Source organism: Dermacentor variabilis, chromosome 4 (genome assembly GCF_050947875.1).
Source record: "Dermacentor variabilis isolate Ectoservices chromosome 4, ASM5094787v1, whole genome shotgun sequence".
In the NCBI taxonomy this organism is placed as follows: Eukaryota; Metazoa; Arthropoda; class Arachnida; order Ixodida; family Ixodidae; genus Dermacentor; species Dermacentor variabilis.
This window is the reverse complement of record NC_134571.1, coordinates 237,152,934-237,172,530: the sequence shown is the minus strand read 5'-3', so window position 1 is coordinate 237,172,530 and position 19,597 is coordinate 237,152,934. Positions and strand designations below refer to the sequence as shown.

The following is a 19,597-nucleotide window of genomic DNA, read 5'->3' as shown; positions in this document are numbered from 1 at the left end:
GCGACCGGGAACGGCGAGACAGCCCGAAGCACCGTCCGAAAAGTCGACGGTAATCAACAGTGCGAGCGGAGCCGAGCGTTGGTGATGCGGCTGTGCCGCGCGGCGTGTCTTCTTCACAGTCTCCCCCCGGACAAAAAGAGCCATCGTGGCGCCTTAAGAATCAGGAGGCAGATAGTCGTGGTAGGGCTTTAGACGCGAGACGTGTACCATGTCACGTCCACGCCGGCGCAAGTCTTCAGGTGGTGACAATGGCTCAATTAGAAAATTCACCCGAGATGTTTGCTCCAAGATTCGGTAAGGCCCTTTGAATTTTGGGACGAGTTTCGAGGAAAGCCCCAGAGTCTGGAAAGGGACAGACAACCACACAAGAACGCCTGGAGCGTAGGTGGTGTTCGGAAGCGTGTCGGCGCGGTTTTCTTTCTGGCGCTGCTGTTGCTCTGCCGTAAAAGAGTGCGCTAGCTGGCGGCATTCTTCGGCTTGTCGGGCCACGTCGGACACAGGTAGACACTCGGAGGCATCAGAATGGTATGGAAGGAGCGTGTCGATGGTATGCGTAGGCTCGCGGCCATACAGGAGGAAGAAAGGTGAAAATCCCGTAGTGGCCTATATCGCGGTGTTGTACGCGAACGTGATGAATGGAAGGATGCGGTCCCAGTTACCATGATCAGATGCCACGTACATCGACAGCATGTCACCAAGTGTGCGGTTAAATTGCTCTGTGAGCCCGTTATGCTGGGGATGGTATGCCGTGCTTATCCGATGAATAATACGGCATTCCGAGAGCAAACTTTCGACGACTTCGGAGAGGAAGGCGTGACCTCGATCGCTGAGGAGTTCTCGAGGTGCGCCGTGTCGAAGCACGAAGCGATGTAGGACGAAAAAGGCTAAATCCCGCATTGTAGCACTTGGTAAAGCAGCAGTTTCGGCGTAGCGTGTCAAATGGTCAACAGCAACTACGATTCATCGATTGCCATCTGGCGTCATAGGAAGCGGGCCGTATAGGTCGATGCTGACGCGATCAAAGGGTGTGGCAGGGCACGGGAGCGGCTGCAAGGCACCAGACGGGCGTAAAGGCGGCGATTTGCTGCGTTGGCAGTCAAGACAGCACCGAACAAACTTTTGTACAAAATTGTACATGCCGCGCCAGTAAAAGCGGTGTCAAATTCGGTCGTCTACGTCTTGAAGACTCTGGCGTGGCCACACTGCGGATCGTTGTGGAAAGTGGCACATATTTGTGACCTTAAGCTGCGGGGAATCACCAGAAGCCACCGACGGCCTTCAGGAGAGTAATTGCGTCGGTGGAGCAGCTGGTCACGAATGGCAAAATGAACTGGTTCGGGATACAGGGATGGTCGATGATCCAGATAGATAGTCGAAAAGAGAAGCGATCCATGGGTCACGACGTTGTGCGGTGGCAAAGGAGTCCATGTCGAGAGATGACATGGAGTGTGCGGAAGTTGTTCTGCAGGCCGAGTCTAGAGGTAAAGGTGAACGAGACAGGACGTCTGCATCGGAGTGTGTTCCCCCGCTGCGGTATACAACGCGAATCTGATCATGAAAGTCCGAGCACTTTAAAGCACGCAATTACTGAAGACCTAATCCGTGTAAAGCTGGGATTATCGGTCAGTACCGTAGGAAGGGTGCATAGAATAGGAAAAAACGGCCTGATAAACATAGACCAGTCATAATGAACTTCTTTAATTACAATGAGAAATTGCGCGTCCTACACAATTCATTAAAGCTGAAAGGCTCAACCATTTCTGTTAGCCACGACTTTTGTGTGGCTACCTTAAATAAACGTTCTAAACTATGGCAACATGGCAAACAGTTTAAAGCTAAAGGCCACAAAGTTTCTCTGGACTATGAGCGACTTCGGGTAGACGATAGCGTTTACGTTTGGGATGAGGCCACCTCGCGGCCAGTTATGCTACCTCAAATTAATTTCCCTAGAGTTGGTCCTTGATTGCAAACAGAGACGCTCCGTTTTATCTTGCTTAATGCAAGAAGTCTTGCCAACAAGTCAACCCATTTGGAAGATATCCTCATCCTCTATGACCCACACATTTTGGCAGTCACAGAAACTTGGTTGACATCGGAGACAAATGACTCCGAAATAATTCCGCCATCCCAGAAAATAATTAGACATGACCGTACTGAGCGTGGAGGGGGCGTTGCCTTGATCACAAAAAGGGAGGTAAGTTGTGTCCAGCTTCCAAACATACCACAGCATGAAAGCATTTGGTGTGACGTTAAATATCGAGATTTTTCTACTTTAGTCGGTGTCGTGTACAGGCCTCCCAAATGCCCAGTGTCATTCGTGGAATCCCTTGCTGTCTACCTAGAGCGCATGCTCCGACCTAATCATAAATTTCTGATGGCCGGTGACTTCAATCTACCTTGCGTTGATTGGGAACAGTTATCAATCTCTGGCTCTCATGATGCTGACAGTGCACACGTTCTTCTTGGTTCTATGTTCTTTCATGATCTTAAACAGATTGTACTACATCCCACACGTCACAGAACTCACCCAATCAATTCTTGATCTTGTTTTTATCAAAGGCTTGTCGGACAACCCTACTGTTGTCTTAACTGAAGGTATAGCTGACCACAAACTTGTACATGTAGACTTAGAAATACAAAAAAACAACCAAGCTACACCCATCACGCAGTTCTTTCTAGATTTTTCATCAGCTGATGGCGAATCCGTCTTGGATTGCTTACACCTTTCCCTCGATGAATTCAAATGTGATGATGACGTCATGCTTCTCTGGGACAAGTTTAACCCTGTTGTTAAGTATTGTATCGATAAATTCGTACCGATGCGTAGAAAGAAAACTAAACGTCATAATCCATGGATCACTCGTGAAATCATTCATCTCAAACGTAGAATAAAGCTCAAACGCAAATATAAGCTTCCTCAGAGTATCGAACTCCGCTCTTTAAGAGATGCTTTACTCATCAAGCTTCGCGACGCCCGCGACAAATTTCATAATCAGACTACGATTACATTCCTAAAAAGCTCCCCAGACAAGTTTTGGCGTTTCCTGTCTGACTGTAATTGTAGTGTTCAGCAGCTGAGAATAAACGACAGCGTAAGTTCTAATCTTAATGATATCGTCAATGAATTAAATGACACATTTTATAAAGCATTCACTCCACCTTCAGTTCTCATCGCCCATGATAAGTCGTATACGCTATCTACATCTCAATCAATTCCTGACATTTCAATTAGTCGTGAAAGAATTCTTACTATGTTGCTTGATATTGACGTAAAAAATCGCCTGGAGCCGATGGTTTGCCTAACAACTTTCTTCGACGCTACTCAGAACTAACTTCTGAATTCCTATACATTATTTTTAATGCATCTCTTAAACAGAGCTCTGTACCGAAAGACTGGCTCACGGCCAAAGTAATACCAGTGTTTAAATCTGGTGATAAACTTACTCCTAACAATTATAGACCTATTTCCCTCATAAGCACATGTTGTAAGCTCTTGGAGCATATTATCGCTAATCACATATCTCACCACTTGGAAGCGAATAAATTTTTTGTTGATTTTCAGCATGGCTTTCGTAGAAAGTTTTCAACCGCAACTCAATTGTTATCCATTGTACATGACTTTGCCAGTGCCATTGATGACCGCCTGCAGGTCGACGCTATATTCCTAGACTTGTCAAAGGCATTTGACCGTGTGCCACATGCAAATCTAATTGAAATTCTTAAATCACTTGGGTTACCAGAAAATATAGTACATTGGATTCAAGCTTATTTGGCGAATCGTGTTCAATTTGTGGAAATCGATGGTGTGAAATCTAATAGCCTGCCTGTTTTATCCAGTGTACCACAGGGGTCAGTGTTGGGACCCCTGCTGTTCCTTATCTACGTAAATGATATTGCTAAAAATTTGGATCCTAATGTCAAGGAGAAATTGTTTGCTGATTGTGTCATTTATTCCACTGTAAGGAGTTCCTCATGCCAGGATACACTTAACGACAGTCTTTGTAAACTCGCGGGCTGGTGCGACGATAGAGGAATGCAAATAAATTTTTCAAAAACAGTGTCAATGACAATAACATTGAAACGAAAACCATTACTTTATACTTACCACACTGGCAATCGGAACCTTGAATCAATTACTTCTGTTAAATATTTAGGCATAACAATTAACAGCAACCTCAAATGGGACACCCATATTAACAACATATGCAACAAAGCTTTCAAAAAACTTTGCTTTCTGCGTAGAAAGCTAAAGAAGTCCCCTTCATCTGTCAAGCTGCAAGCTTATCGTTCCCTCGTACGCCTAGTCCTAGAGTATGCTTCCATAGTGTGGGACCCGTTCATTAAGAAGGAAATTGACAAACTTGAACTAATTCAACGCCTGGCTGCACGGTTTATTTGCTCTGATCACAAAAGATCTTCATCAGTTTCTGGCATGTTAGGCCAACTTGGACTGGATCCGCTCCACGTGCGCCGTAAAATCGCCAGGTTGAATTTTTTTTACTCGTTGTATCATAATGAAACTGGTTTAGCAAATGCCACATATATTACCCATGCTCCACAAAGGTCGTCGCATATTTTTCATTCTAAAGTAGTTCAGTCATGCTTTGCTCGAACTAAAATCTTTCAGAAATCATTTTTTCCACTTACGAGCGAAGAATGGAATCATTTACCGGAATGTGTTGTTGCATGCACTTCTTATGTTTCATTTGAAAATATGTTGACAAAGCATCTTTTGTAAACCCTCTCCTGCTTGGGCAGCATTGCTGCCTGCAGTATTGTGTAAATAAATAAATAAATAAATAAATATCGTACTCCTGGATGCGTAATGCCCAACGGGCTAGGCGGCCAGTGGGATCTTTCAAGTTGGCAAGCCAACAAAGCGCGTGGCGATCTGTGACCAAATCGAATGGGCACTCGTACAGGTATGGTCGGAACTTGCCAAGTGCCCATACTAAGGCCAAGCACTCTTTTTCGGTCACGCTGTAATTGGCCTCAGGTTTCGTGAGCGTGCGACTCGCATAGGCGACTACATATTCGGGGTAGCCTGTTTTCCTTGGGCGAGGACGGTGCTGAGACCGACCCTGCTGGCATCTGTGTGTACCTCAGTTGCAGCTAACGGGTCGAAATGGCGAAGAACAGGTGGGGAGGTGAGAAGACAGCGCAGCGTAGCAAAGGCAGAGTCACATGCAGGGGACCAGGAGGAGAGGGTGGTGTCACCGCGCAGAAGCTGAGTCAATGGCGCCATGATCGATGCGAAATTCCGAACGAAGCGTCGGAAATATGAGCATAGGCCCACAAAGCTTCGAAGTTCTTTGATGGTCTGAGGCTTCGGAAACTCAGCGAGTGCTCAAAGTTTTGCAGGATCGGGTAGAACGCCGTGCTTGGACACAACGTGGCCTAAAATGGTGAGCTCTCGCGCGGCGAAGTGGCACTTCTTGAGGTTGAGTTGGAGGCCAGCTTTCGTTAGACAGGTCAAAACAAGTCTGAGGCGGAGCAGGTAGGTCGAAAAATCAGGCGAGAAAACCATGACATCGTCGAGGTAACACAGGCATGTAGACCACTTGAGGCCACACAGCGTGCTGTCCATGAGTTGTTCAAAGGTGGCAGGGGCATTACAAAGCCCAAATGGCATTACGTTAAATTCATATAAGCCGTCAGGCGTAATGAATGCGGTTTGCTGGCGATTGGCTGCGGCCATCGGTACCTGCCAGTGCCCTGAACGCAAGTCAAGGGACGAGAAGAATTCTGCTCCCTGAAGACTGTCGAGGGCGTCATCGATGCGCGGCAAAGGATAGACGTCTTTGCGAGTTACCTTATTTAGCCGACGGTAGTCGACGCAAAAGCAAATAGACCGATCCTTCTTGCGAACGAGAACGACAGGAGATGCCCAGGGACTGTGCGAAGGTTGACTAACATCACGGCGCAGCATATCTTCGACTTGGGTGGTAATGACACGACGCTCTCCGGCAGAGACACGGTACGCTCGTTGACGTAACGGCTGATGTGAACCGGTATCAATGTAGTGCTGCACTTCCGATGTGTGGCCCAAGTTAGGTTGTGAAACGTCGAATGAACTTCTAAAGTGGTGCAGGAGATCAAGAAAGTCGGCGCGTTCGGCAGGTGTGAAGGTATCGGCAATGGCACTCGAAAATACATCCCTGGATGTCTCCTCAAGCGCGGAAATCGATGATGACTGGCCAGAGTCGACATCAAAAGAGTCTCCGGGGACGTCAACCAAAGACGAAGAGTCGAGGAGTTCCACGAAGCCAAGGCATTCACCAACGAGCAACGTAATAGGCGCACAGAGGGGATTGCAAAAGTATATATTACTGCAGCCGCCGGCCATGTCAAGTGTTGCGAAGGGTAGTGGGACAGATTTACGGCTCATGAAGACGTCGGACGGTGTGAAGAGGACCGTTGCATCAGTGATGGCATCGCAAGAGACGGGTACGAGGGCAAAGGAGCCAGGTGGAATATCTGTGTCCTCGCGCATGGTAAGTTTAGAAGGGCGGTCACAGTCTTCGTGCAAGGGTGCATCACAAGGGGAAAATTCAACTTCGGCGCGTGCGCAGTCAATCACGGTTTTATGACAGGATAAGAAGTCCCATCTGAGGATGACGTCATGCGAGCAGGTGGGAAGAACAATACACTCGACTATGTAAACAATGCCGTGAATAAACACACGTACAGTACAGGCTGCGTGCGGAGTGATGTGCTGCGCGCTTGCCGTACGAAGCGATAGTCCAGAAAGTGGCTTGGTCACCTTGTGCAGTGAACGGTACAGTTTGGCGGCTGTCACAGAAACGGCTGCGCCGGTATCCACAAGAGCGATTGCAGGAACACCTTCTACACAAATTTCGACCACATTAGCAGGACAGGCGCGAGGACTTAGACAGTTCGAATGGGGCGCAGTTCTTGCCTCGTGAACTGCGACGTTCAGTTTTCCTGGTCAGTTGGTGCAGGTCGCCGACGCACTGGGGAGAGCGAGCGTCGCCGAGGGGATGGTGAGTGACGCGAAAGAAATTCTGGAAGGTCAGCACGAGCACACAGTTGGGGGGAAGGAACAGCGTATTGGCGAAAGGGCTGGCTGCCATACTGGAAGGGCCGAGAGGCATCGCCGAACGCTTGAGGCCGACGGCGGCAATATCGGGCGACGTGTCCGGGAGTGCAACAAGAATAACAGATGGGACGATTGTCAGGCGTCCTCCAAGGATTAGCTCTAGGTGCGGTCCAAGATGCAGCATGGGCTTCCGGTGGCAGGGTTGGGAATGGGTCGCAAAAGATGCAGGCGGAGGCCTGCGTACTGCCTGCGCGTACGTAAGAGGCGCGGCCACAGGCAGGACTGGCTGCGCATAGGCGAGAGGCGTGGCGACAGGCTGCACTCCCAGCGCAGAGTTAGGATTCGCGGCGGCAGGCGGCTGATGGTGTGCGGAAGAGACAACTTGGGAGACCTCTTCGGAAATAAGAGTGCGGAGCGTGTTTGGAAGATGGGAGGTGGGCTCCTGAGTGAAGGGGACTAAAGAAAGTTGGCGGGCAACTTCCTCACGCACGAAGTCCTTCACCCGTTGAAAGAATGAGGATGGGTCGTACATGTTGTCAAGGCTTGCCTCCAAGTCGTCGCTGAGTCGAAGCGCGTTGCTTCCTTAACTCATCATAACTTTGGCATAGGCTGACGACTTTGGACACAGTGCGCGGATTCCTGGCTAGGAGCATCTGGAATGCGCCGTCATCGACGCCCTTCAGTATATGGTGAATTCGCTCAGCTTCGGGTATTGCGGCGTTGACTCGTTTACAAAGGTCCACGACGTCTTCAATGTAGCTCGTGAACGTTTCTGCCATCTGCTGTGCTCTGGCGCGCAAGCGTTGTTCAGCGCGCAGCTTGCGAACAGCGGGTCGGCTGAACACTTCCGTAAAGGTTGTTTTGAAGATTGACAATGTGGGTTGGTCACTTTCGTGGTTGTGAAACCAAAGTTGGTCAACACCAGATCAGATAAAAGATGACGTGGGTTAACTTCGCTGGATCATCCCCTTGTGCGCACTCACCCGTTTATATGACGCCAGCCAGTCTTCTACGTCTTCGTCGTCTGCACCGCTGAAGATCTTGGGGTCCTGTTGTCGTGGAACGCCGTTGCAAGTGACGGACTATGGCGTCGGCGCCGTTTGGGATGAGCTGTCGGTCATGGCGGGCGATAGCGTTCTTGATCGCAGCTCCAGGGTTTCAAGCGACGGGGTTTGAGTACCCAGCACCTCCACCAATTGAGAAGAGGTTTATTGGCGGCTCCTAACACAAAGGCGCAGCGACCGGGAATGGCGAGACAGCCCGAAGCACTGTCCAAAAAGATGACAGTAATCAACAGCACGAGCAAAGCCGAGCCGCGCGTTGGCGATGCGGCTGTGCCGTGAGGCGCGTCTTCTTCACAATTTATTTCCTCAAAGGTCTCTTGTTAAGACATTACATGAGGGAGTAGGGGGTTAGTGACAAAGAAAGATACTACAAATTACAAAGGGATATTTTTGATCAGTCGTATGAATGCAAGTGGGTCAATGATAGTGGCAACTTCGGTGGGCAGGCCATTCCAGTCTCGTGTTGTGCACAGAAAAAATGACTGCTGAAAAGTCACGGTATGGGCTTGTGGGGGATATACGTACTGTGTTAGAGTGATTGGTGTGGGCAATGCGATGTGTTCTTTGTATGGGTTGTCAAAAGGTAAAGAATGGAAAAATTCATGAAAAAGGTCAAGACGTGCTATTCTACGGCGTGAGGCTAGAGAGGGTAAGTTTATTTGGGCTTTTAGTGCTGAGATGCTTGAATTGTACGATAAGTTGACAGAATAAATCTTGTCGCGCGGTTGTGAACCGACTCGAGGGCGTTAATAAGGTTATTGTGGTGAGGGTCAAAAATAGCATCGGCATACTCCAGCTTGTGCTGCACAAAGGTTAGAAAAGCAAGTTGTTTAATAAAGGGAGGAGTGGGGAAAAGGTTACGGCGTAGATAACCTAGAGTATGATTAGCAGAATTTCTTGTGGTTAACATGACAGGTTCAACTTAAAACACGCGAGATGTACACACCAAGATATTTGAATGAATCAGTTGTTGCAAGATGCATGTTATTGATGCTATAATTAGGCATATCGTAATTACAACGATGATGAATAGGTATTAACACAGTTTTAGCTACATTTAATGACATGAGCCAAGTGTTACACCAGTTTTGTATGCGCGATAGGTCAACGCCAAATGGTCGGTAACGTTAGTAACTGCTCGGTAAACCACACAATCATCTGCGAAGAGTCGAATATGAGAAGAAATATTACAAGGCAGGTCATTGATGTATATTAAGAAAAAGAGGGGACCAGGTACGGTACCTTGAGGTACGCCTGAAAGCACGGGTGTTAAGGATGAAGAGTGTGAGTTAGCGTATACGAACTGCTGACGGTTAGTCAAAACCCTCGAATCCAGCTTAGAACACAAGGATGAATGTTATGACGAGATAACTTTATTAACCATGAGGGACCTTATCGAACACTTTTTCAATATAGAAACATATTGTGTCAGTCGGGACGTTACAAGCTGTTTAAAATTAAGTCTGGCAAGAAAAGAGCCAGTTGGGTGTCACAGGAATAATTTTTGTGGAAACCATGTTGACTTGGGAGGGTGAAAAAAATTGACGGATGTTACGAAGTTAGCAATATGCGAGTATAAAATATGTCCCATTATTTTACAAGACACGCTTGTTATGGAAATAGGGTAGTAGTTAGTCGGTGATTATTGGCTTCCTTTCTTGAAGACTGGAATGACCTTGCCCACCTGCTAGTCATGTGGAATTGAAGTGTTGTTAAGAGATTCCTAGAATATGAGTGATAAAAACAGGCTACACACATGCTTAGTATTTTTTAGTACTTTGGCATTGATACCATCTACTGCCGTGGACGACGAGTTAGTAAAATTGAACTAAACGTTGTGTTAAGAAGATCTGCAACATCAATCTCAGTGATTGGAAGTCGGAGCTATTGTTAAGTGAAATCTCCTTCGATTGATTAGGATTAATAGTTTTCCAAAATCGCTTCGGGTTAGTTTGTAGCATAGCTGGTGAAGTGCTAGAAAGAAACGTGTTTAGTTTGAGAGTTTAACTTGTCATATTCTTTCTCGACTGCGTAATACTTCTGCCATGCGGAAGAAGAATGTCATCTGCAAACCGAAGGTTGCCGAGATATTTGCCATTGATCCTTACCTATAAGCTATACCAATTTCATAGCTTGAATACTCCTTCCATCAAGCACGCACTGAATAACATTGGAGAGAGTGTGTCTCCTTCTCCGACTCCTTTCTTTATAGGTATCCTCATACTTTTCCTGTGGAGAATTAGGGTAGCTGTGGAATCTAGATATGTTCCAAAACATTCGCGTAAGCCTCCTCTACTCCTTGATTATGTAGTGCCTCAATGACTGCTGGTATCTCTACGGAATCAAATGCCTTCTTGTAATACAGTAGAACCCCGCTGTTACGTTCCTCACTGCTGCGTTTTCCCGGCTGCTACGTCGTTTTCATCCGGTCCCGGCATAGCTTCCATAGGATCCAATGTATAAGGAACCCCGCTGTTACGTAGTAGCTGTGAAAACGTTCCCGCATGATGCGTCGCCACCCGAACCCGCCTGGGCTAAAGTAGGCAATGCGTTCCAACCGCCATTTTGGCTTTTAACGATTTTGACCGGGTTTGGCTATGGAACTGGCTGCAAGAAGCCGCACGCCAGTTCGAGAGGCCGCTACTAGGTGGCCATTCGTGAAAAATGCTCTCACTATCATCATTGTGATTACGGTCACAGCATGGTTTGTTGGAGGTTTTGTTGGACGGGTCAACTCACGGAGGAAGGAAACTCAGGAGAGGCCCTGACGTCACTCTTTGTGAAGCTACACTCTAAGAACAGTTTACACCCTTCACTCTAAGAACAGTTTACACCCTTTGGCTTGCCCCTTCTGCCACACAAAAATAATCGTCATCTGCCTTGATGCGTTTACTTTCTTTATCGTTGCGAGCCCAGAACTTTCCAGTAACGAATGGCACGCGCGTTATCAGCATAGAACAGTTTACACCCTTTGGAGTGCCCCTTCTGATATTCACTCCCTCTGGTAAACACACAGGGGGATACGCTGCAAGACTAGGCAGACTCACTTGGGGAGCACTTTGAGAGCGTGTCAAGTTCAAAACATTATTCGAAATCCTTTCTGAAATATAAGCAAATAGAAGAATGTAAGCCACTCAAAAGAAAATGTCTACAGAATGAATCGTACAACTGCCCTTTCAGTATTGCCGAGTTGAGAGCTGCCTTGAGCTCATGCAAGAGCTCTGCACCGGGATTTGACAGAATCATGTATGAAATGATCAAAAACCTACACAATGACACCCAAGTTACACTGCTCACAATTTTCAACACCATTTGGGCTGCAGGATACCTTCCAACTGCATGGAAAGAAGCCATTGTGGTTCCTGTTTTGAAACAAGGCAAAGATCCTTCCTCCGTGGCAAGTTACTGCCCGATAGCCCTCACAAGTTGCCTTTGTAAGGTACTATTTGAAAAAATTATTAATCGGCGACTCATCCATTTCCTTGAACAGAGAAAAATGCTTGATCCCTATCAGTGTGGCTTCAGGGAAGGGCGCTCCACAACTGATCACCTTGTACATATTGAAGCAAACAACCGTGACGCATTTGTACACAAACAGCTTTTCCTATCCATATTCCTCGATATGGAGAAGGCATACGACACAACGTGGCGCTACGGAATCTTGAGAGACCTGTCAGAAATGGGCATCCATGGTAATATGTTAGTATTCCTAATAGAAAACTATTTGTCCACTCGTACCTTCCAGGTAAAAGTCGGAAATGTCCTCTCACGTCCTTTTACACAAGAAACTGGTGTACCCCAAGGAGGCGTGCTCAGCTGCACGCTCTTTATCGTGAAGATGAACACGCTTCACGCTTCATTACCACCGGCCGTCTTTTAGTCTGTCTACGTGGACGACATTCAAATAGCTTTCAAATCTTGTAACCTCGCAGTCTGCAAGAGACAATTACAGCATGGCCTGAACAAAGTGTCAATGTGGGCAGACAAAAATGGATTTAAGATCGATCCTAACAAAAGTACTTGTGTTCTTTTCACAAGAAAAAGAGGCCTGATCCCAGATCCTTGCTCAGAACTATGTGGACAACAGATACCTGTAAACAAAAAACACAAATTTCTAGGTATTATACTTGACTATAGACTCACTTTCGTCCCCCACATTAAACATATTAAAGAAAAATGTCTGAAAACAATAACCTAATGAAACTTCTATCCCAGACTACGTGGGGTAGTGACAGGAAGTGCTTAATGTATCTTTATAAGAGCTTGATTCGGTCGCGATTAGATTATGGTGCTGTGATCTATCATTCTGCCGCCCCGAGTGCGCTAAAGATGCTAGACCCTGTTCACCATCTAGGTATCCGCTTAGCCACGGGCGCTTTCAGGACAAGTCCCGTTGAAAGTTTATATGCAGAATCAAATGAGTGGTCACTTCATCTCCAGAGAACACACATCAGCCAAACATATTTTCTGAAAGTCCTCTCTAATCCTGAACATCCGTGTTATAATACCGTTAACGAGATGACATGTGCTACACTCTTTCATAATCGTCCCTCCGTAAGACAGCCTTTCTCGCTGCGTGTGAGGGAGCTTAGTCATGAAATGCATGTTCCACTCCTTGAGCTTCGCCTAATGAATCCAGCCAAGCTGCTACCTCCTTGGGAGTGGCAGCTGATACAATGCGATATATCTTTCATGCAAGTTACAAAACACGCTCCAGAGATTGAAATCCACATGTATTTCCGGGAACTCCAGCACAAACACTCCTGCACGGAGTTCTACACAGACGCATCGAAGTCACATGACGGGATGTCCTACGCAGCCGTCGGTCCATCCTTCTCGGAAACCGATGTACTGCATCCGGAAACTAGTATCTTTACGGCTGAGGCCTACGCACTATTGTCGGCTGTGAAGCATATCAGGAAATCAAAACTCCAGAAATCAGTCATATATACGGACTCCCTTAGTGTTGTGAAGGCCTTGATGTCATTCTCTAACCCCAAAAATCCGGTAATTAATGAACTCTATTCCGTTCTGTCTAAAGCGTATATAGGTAACCAGCATGTCATCATATGCTGGGTGCCAGGTCATAGGGGCATCGAAGGTAATGTTCTGGCGGACCAGATGGCCACGTCAGTTGCATCGCATTCTGCTAATCCCACCGCGGCAGTTCCTGTCACAGATCTGAAGCCCTTCTTACGGAGGAAACTACGGAACCACTGGCAACGCCTATGGGATGCGGAAACAAATAATAAGCTCCACGTGATAAAGCCACAGTAAGGATTCTGGCCCTCTGTAACAAGATCACGCCGAACAGATGTCCTATTCTGTCGTCTCAGAATAGGACACACATTCGGCACCCATAATTTTCTACTCGCCGGAAATGACCCTCCAACCTGCGGTAGATGCGAGGAGAGGCTTACCGTCCTCCACGTCCTCCTGGAGTGCCGGAAAGAAAGAAACATTTTCCTTTAGCATACTGGCAGCACATTCCCCTTCATCCAGTAATGTTACTCGGCCCAGAACCGCTATTTGACACCAACGCAGTCCTAAGTTATCTGAAAGATGTTGTGTTGTATGTTGTTAGCCCCACATGTTCGTAGCGTCTCATCTCTTCAGAGGATGGCGCTGTGATAGTTCTTTCGTATAGCACATGCCTCTAGGCCCTTGTGTTTCAAGGGCTCCGGCGAGGCAACAGTGCTCCAGGTATTTTTACCATTTCATATATTTTCTGTTCTGCGTCATTCTTTTACGATGGATTTTAATGTTCATAGTATCTGTCATTTGTCATCGCCATAATTTTATAGCAAGTAGATTTTACGCACTTTACAGTGACTATTTTTAGGCCACTTTACAGCCAAGTCACATCTTCCATTATACATCGTCAACATTATCACTTGTCATGGCGCTCTTTGGCCAAACCTGGCCCTTGCGCCACAAAACACCACACATCATCATCATCATGCCAAGTTTTCTTCTCACTGATTTCATGCTGCGTCCATTTATTACTGCTTCCTCAGTCTTTGTTACATTATAATTTCGAATATCCTTTATTTCCTCCTTGTTGATTAGTTTTGACAATTCCGCGAATTCTACCTGATCTCTTGAGTTCAACCGTTTCATTCTTTGTCGTTTCTTTATTAGGTCCTTCTTTGCTTGGGAGAGCTTACATACTGGTTGCCTTGGTGCATTGCCTCCCACTTCAAGTGCTGCTTCTAAAGCCCAGCGTAGTTACAGTTTCACTCATTACCTCTATGTCATCTACATCTAGCCATTCTAAGGCTGCATATTTGTTTGCAAGTACCAGCCCGAATTGGTCCGCTTTTATACTTACTGCGTCTAGGTTGGCCTGTTTTGTCTTGACCAATTTTACTCTTTCTGTCTTCAAATTCAAGTTAATCCTAGACCTCACTAACCTATGATCACTTGCTTTTGTCCTGCCTAACACTTCTACATCCTGCACTATGCTGGGATTGGCAAAAAGTATGAAATCGATTTCATTCCTTGTTTAGGCCATTAGGGCTTTTCCAGGTCCACTTTTTGTTGCGATGCTTTCTGAAGAAGGTGTTCATTATTCATAGCTTATTCCTTCCCACGAACTCTACCAACATCTCTCCTCTATTGTTTCTAGAGCCGACACAGTAGTTGCCAATTGCTTGTTTACCAGCATGCTTTTTATCCGCACTTTCGACTTGAAGTCGCCCAGTACTACTGTATACTGAGTTTGCACTTTTCTCATTGCTAATTCAACATCTTCATAAAACTGATCTACTTCGTCGTCGTGACTGGATGTTGGAGCGCAGGTTTGTACTACCTTTAATCTATACCTCTTATTGAGTTTGATTACGACTACTGCTACCCTCTCAATAATGCTGTGGAATTTGTTAAATGTTGCCCCCTATGTCCTTATGTATTAGGAATTCTACCCCTTATAACTTCATGTCTGGGAGTCCTCTATAGCAGAGGACATGGCTGTTATTCAGCTCTGTGTAAGCCTCACCAGTTCTTCTAATCTCACTAAGGCCAATGATATCCCAAACAATGCCTGGTAGCTCCTTAAAGAGTCCTGCTGAGTGGGCAGCACGAAATGTAGATGGCGTTTCCATGCCTCCATAAGCCGCTAATGCAGGATGTATGGGCTTTTTTGGGAGCTTTGCCACCACTGATACTTATACCTTGCCCAGGCCGTGGATTCACTTCTCCCTGCGGCAACACCGCGTGGGCTGGTAGCTGGGCATGGCCTCCAAGATCGCATTGGCATTGATGCGATCTCGGAGCCAGACGAGCAAAGCCAGTGTGGCAAAGTTTGCTTGCCTCCTCGATCACACAGCAGAGTGCTGGGTTGTGTGCCACATGCTGCTGGACCGTGACGAGCCAGATGGAAAGTCGACGCAAAAGACCATCACGATGGAACAGTAGGCAGCTCTCTAAAGCCTCTGTCATCAGGTGCTAAGTTGTGTGTTGCACATTCTGAACATTCTTTTGTTCTTTTATTCAAATTTCATTTCACGCGTGGCTGTGTAGCAATTCCGTGGGCCGCAGAGCCATCTTCTTATTTTCGTGTTTACAATTGTCCACCCCATTACGCATATATTGCAGTAAATGACATTAATGGATATAGCGAAGTGATTTCGGCTTCCCCTTCAACTTCATTATAATGAGGGTTGAGTGTACTTACAAAACTTCTCGAAGGGAGTATCTAATCAGTAACAAGGCTTTAGTTAGTAGTAGGAATTGCCTAGTAGGACCAAAGGTGGGATCATAACATGTACCTAGAGGTTGTGTACAACACTCATCCAAAGAAGTGCATAAAACAACTCTTTTCATTGAAACTTGGTAGTTGAAACTGACGTGGTGTTCAAGGTGAGTCCCTGGCATGCATGTCATTTGTCCTCAATGGATGTTTGGTCTGTAGTGGTTTGTAAAGAGCTGCCTGGGTGCCAGTCTCCCATCAGATGTGTCTGGATTATTTGCAGATCAGAGATGCCATCCGGCAGTCCTTCACACTGGCCCGGCAGCAGCAGTCCCAGAAGCACAGGCGGGACGGTGCTGATGGCGAGACACAACAGGGTAAGTCACTTGTGTGCTTGTGGTGTTGAGAGTAGTTCTTGCTCCCTTTGCATCATTCCTTTTGTGCCCTTCCAGAAATTTCAATTGTACCCTGGAAATTCTTAAGCGTCATTTTATCACACAAGTTTTTCAAATTGGTTCTTTGCTAGGGCAAATTTTTAAAATTTGACATGTTGCTCTGCCGTTGCCAGGGGGTGAGCTTTACTGTCTGCTTTTGCCTCGACTAGCATCCTCAGATGACATTCCTTCCCTGCTGTCTCCCCTACCATAGCCGAGGAGACATTCCTGTTGTGAACTGCAAGCCCTTTGCAGCCGTTAGCACTCCAGTACACATCATACCTTGCTGGTGAAGCAGTGCGCTGACACGGACACAGTGAAGACACACAAGAAAAGATGACACTTCACTGTGACATGGACACAGAGTCTTCACTGTGTCCGTGTCAGTGCGCTGCTTCACCAGCAAGGTATGATGATTAACCACCAACTAGCCCAACTTTCCACATTACTGAACTCCAATGCACAGTAGCTGAACTTTTGTCCCGTTCTCGGTGACTGTGGACCGTGTCCAGTGGCAGCATTGGGTCTCTGCCATACATCAAAATATTGGGCAGACTGTGCCTTTGTGCCTAGTGTTTCAACAGGAAACAATCGAGCCACTTGCAAAAATATTCAAGTGCCAAGAAAATTCCATGAATATAACGAGGTTTCACTAAAGAAACAGAGGGTGCTGACATTAAAACGTTTTATTTAGAAACGAGTATAGTTGAATCCATTTAGACTGATTCCACCAAAGATTGAACTTGTATGTCCACTTGACAGTTTTGTTTTGTGTGTTATTTTTCAATATGTCATGTAGGAATATTCAAACTGCATGGAACTGAAAATTTTATTCCCGAAAAGCGTTCCAGCAAGACAAAAAAATATTTGAAAGTGGCGGTGCGAGCGTCCTATTGCTTACCACAATATTTTCCAATTTCACGGCTGAATTAAATGCAAACTAAAAACATTGTGTCGAAAGACCTTTCTGCTCAATTTAATACACTTCATCATCATCAGGCTATTTTATGTCCACTGCAGGGTGAAGGCTTCTGCCTGTGATCTCCAATTACCCCGGTCCTGCGCCAACCGATTCCACCTAGCACCTGCGAATCTCTTAATTTCATTATCCTACCTAGTCTTCTGCTGTCCTTGACTGCGCTTCCCTTCTCTTGGCACCCATTCTGCAACCCTAATGGTTACGCATTACGTGATTGGCCCAGCTCCATTTCTTTCTCTTAATGTCAATTAGAATATCGGCTATACCTGTTTGCTTTCTGATCCACACCACTCTCTTCCTGTCTCTTAACATCATGCCTAACACTCTTCATTCCATCGCTCTTTGCACTGTTCTTAACTTGTTTTCGAGCTTCTTTGTCAGTCTCCAAGTTTCTGCCCCATATGTCAGCACCGGTAGAATGCATAGATTGTACACATTTCTTTTTAATGATAATGATAGGCTTCCAGTAAGGATCTGAGTATGTCTGCCGTATGCACTCCAACCCATTTTTATTCTCTGAATTTCCTTCTTATGGTCAGGATTCCCTATGATTAATTGACATAGGTAAACACACTCCTTCACAGACTCTAGAGGCTGACTGGCGATCCTGAACTCTTGTTCCCTTGCCCAGCTGTTCATGATTATCTTTGTCTTCTGCATATTAATTTTCAACCCCACTCTTATACTCTCTGTTAAGGTCCTCAATCATTTGATGTAACTTGTCCCCAGTGTTGCTGAACAGGATAATGTCATCTGCAAATTGAAGGTTGCTGAGATATTCGTCGTTGATCCTTACTCCTAAGCCTTCCCAGTTTAATAGCTTGAATACTTCATCCAAGCATGCAGTGAATAGCACTGGAGAGATTGTGTCTCCCTGTCTGATCCCTTTATAGGTACCTTCCTGCTTTTCTTCGGTAGAATTAAGGTTGCTGTAGAACCTTTGTGGATATTTCCCAAGGTATTTATGTGAACGTTCTGTACCCCTTGGTTACCTAATGCCTCTATGACTGCTGGTATCTCTGCTGAATCAAATGCCTTTTCGTAATCTATGAAAGCCATATAGAGAGGCTTATTGTACTCTGCAGATTTCTCGATAACCTGATTGATCACATGGATGTGATCATTTGTAGAGTATCCCTTCCTGAAGTCTGCCTGTTCCCTTGGTTGACTGAAGTCCAGTGTTACCCTCATTCTCTTGGAGATTCTCCTCCATCTTCGATTGAATCGACTGGTAGTCCATCTTCTCCTGCAGCTTTTCTTCGTTTCATGTCTTATAAGGCCCTTCCAACTTCATCGCTAGTTATAGAAGGAGCCTCTGTAACCTGTTCATTACTACTTCGAATGGAGGTATTGTGGCTGCTTTGGGTACTGTACAGTAACAGAGAAAGGCGGGCTAGTTGGTGGTTGATATTTGAATCCATTATGTAACCGCGCAAATGACAACGGGCAAAGAAAGGAAACACACTGGACAAGCGCGGAACTTCAACTCAGGTTTACTCCAGCAAAGCCACACCTTTAAACATGTATCATAATCACACTTGATAATCATTGGACAACCATCACTCGACATTGTCATGCAGGCATGAGCGGCACAAATATCTATGTAAATAATTTAACTCTCTTTCACTAAATAAATAAATAAGTTTCTTCTTCTTTCACTAAGTGACATTGAAGAGCTGCTTACGCAGCTGCCAGATTGCATTTTTACACAGTATGCTTCATAGATTTCTCGGCTGAGTTGTGACGCAAACATCTTCAAGACTTTTGTGTCGTGGAACCTAGGCATGCAATTACGACAGTGATGACAATGGTCAGCCAATTTGCCACCTCCTGCCAATCCTTCTACCCCTGCGTGGTGCTCCTGCAGTCTGATGTTTAAAGGGTTCGTGAAACGGTTCGGACAAATTTTGTAGACGCGTAGGTAACAGCTTAAGTAGAACATTCGCACCACAATTTAAGTGAAGTCTTACGTATTAATGGAGCTACAAGCGATTACAAGTGATTTTCCTCCATAGCCATGCTTTTCCTCCTCAACTCGTTTGCCGAGCGATTGGGGCTAAGCTCCGTCTTCACTGGTTCTGCGTCACGATGCGACGTCACATCGTCCACTTCCGGTTGTTTTGGAGCCCGCCCCCGCCTGCGAGAAACCTCTCCGCTAGCCGTTTGGCCGTCGACCCCAAGCGAGAGCTATCGAATCAGCGTGCGTTGCGAGCATTCTGTTGTAGCGCTGAACGTGTCTGGTATTCCGGTAATCACACACTACCTGAATATTTCGACGTAACGGTGGAGACATAAACTCAAGCTGATGAAGGAACTTTAGCGTAGATGTACGTGAGCTGCCTGATCGGTCTCCACGGTCCAGCCACCCGT

The 19,597-nt window shown here is 46.2% G+C and overlaps 1 protein-coding gene across 11 annotated transcripts in view; it reads left to right on the top strand.

Moving 5' to 3' along the window:
- Positions 1 to 19,597, top strand: part of LOC142580219 (DENN domain-containing protein 2D-like) — a 674,834-nt gene that overhangs the window by 60,257 nt on the left and 594,980 nt on the right. For all 11 annotated transcript variants that reach the window (XR_012827652.1, XM_075691126.1, XM_075691127.1 and 8 more), the window contains exon 3: positions 16,098 to 16,191. Coding sequence is in view for 10 of the 11 variants with exons in the window: in XM_075691126.1 (XP_075547241.1) it covers positions 16,098 to 16,191 (94 nt within the window). In the remaining variant the exon portion in view is untranslated. The remainder of the gene's footprint in view (positions 1 to 16,097; positions 16,192 to 19,597) is intronic.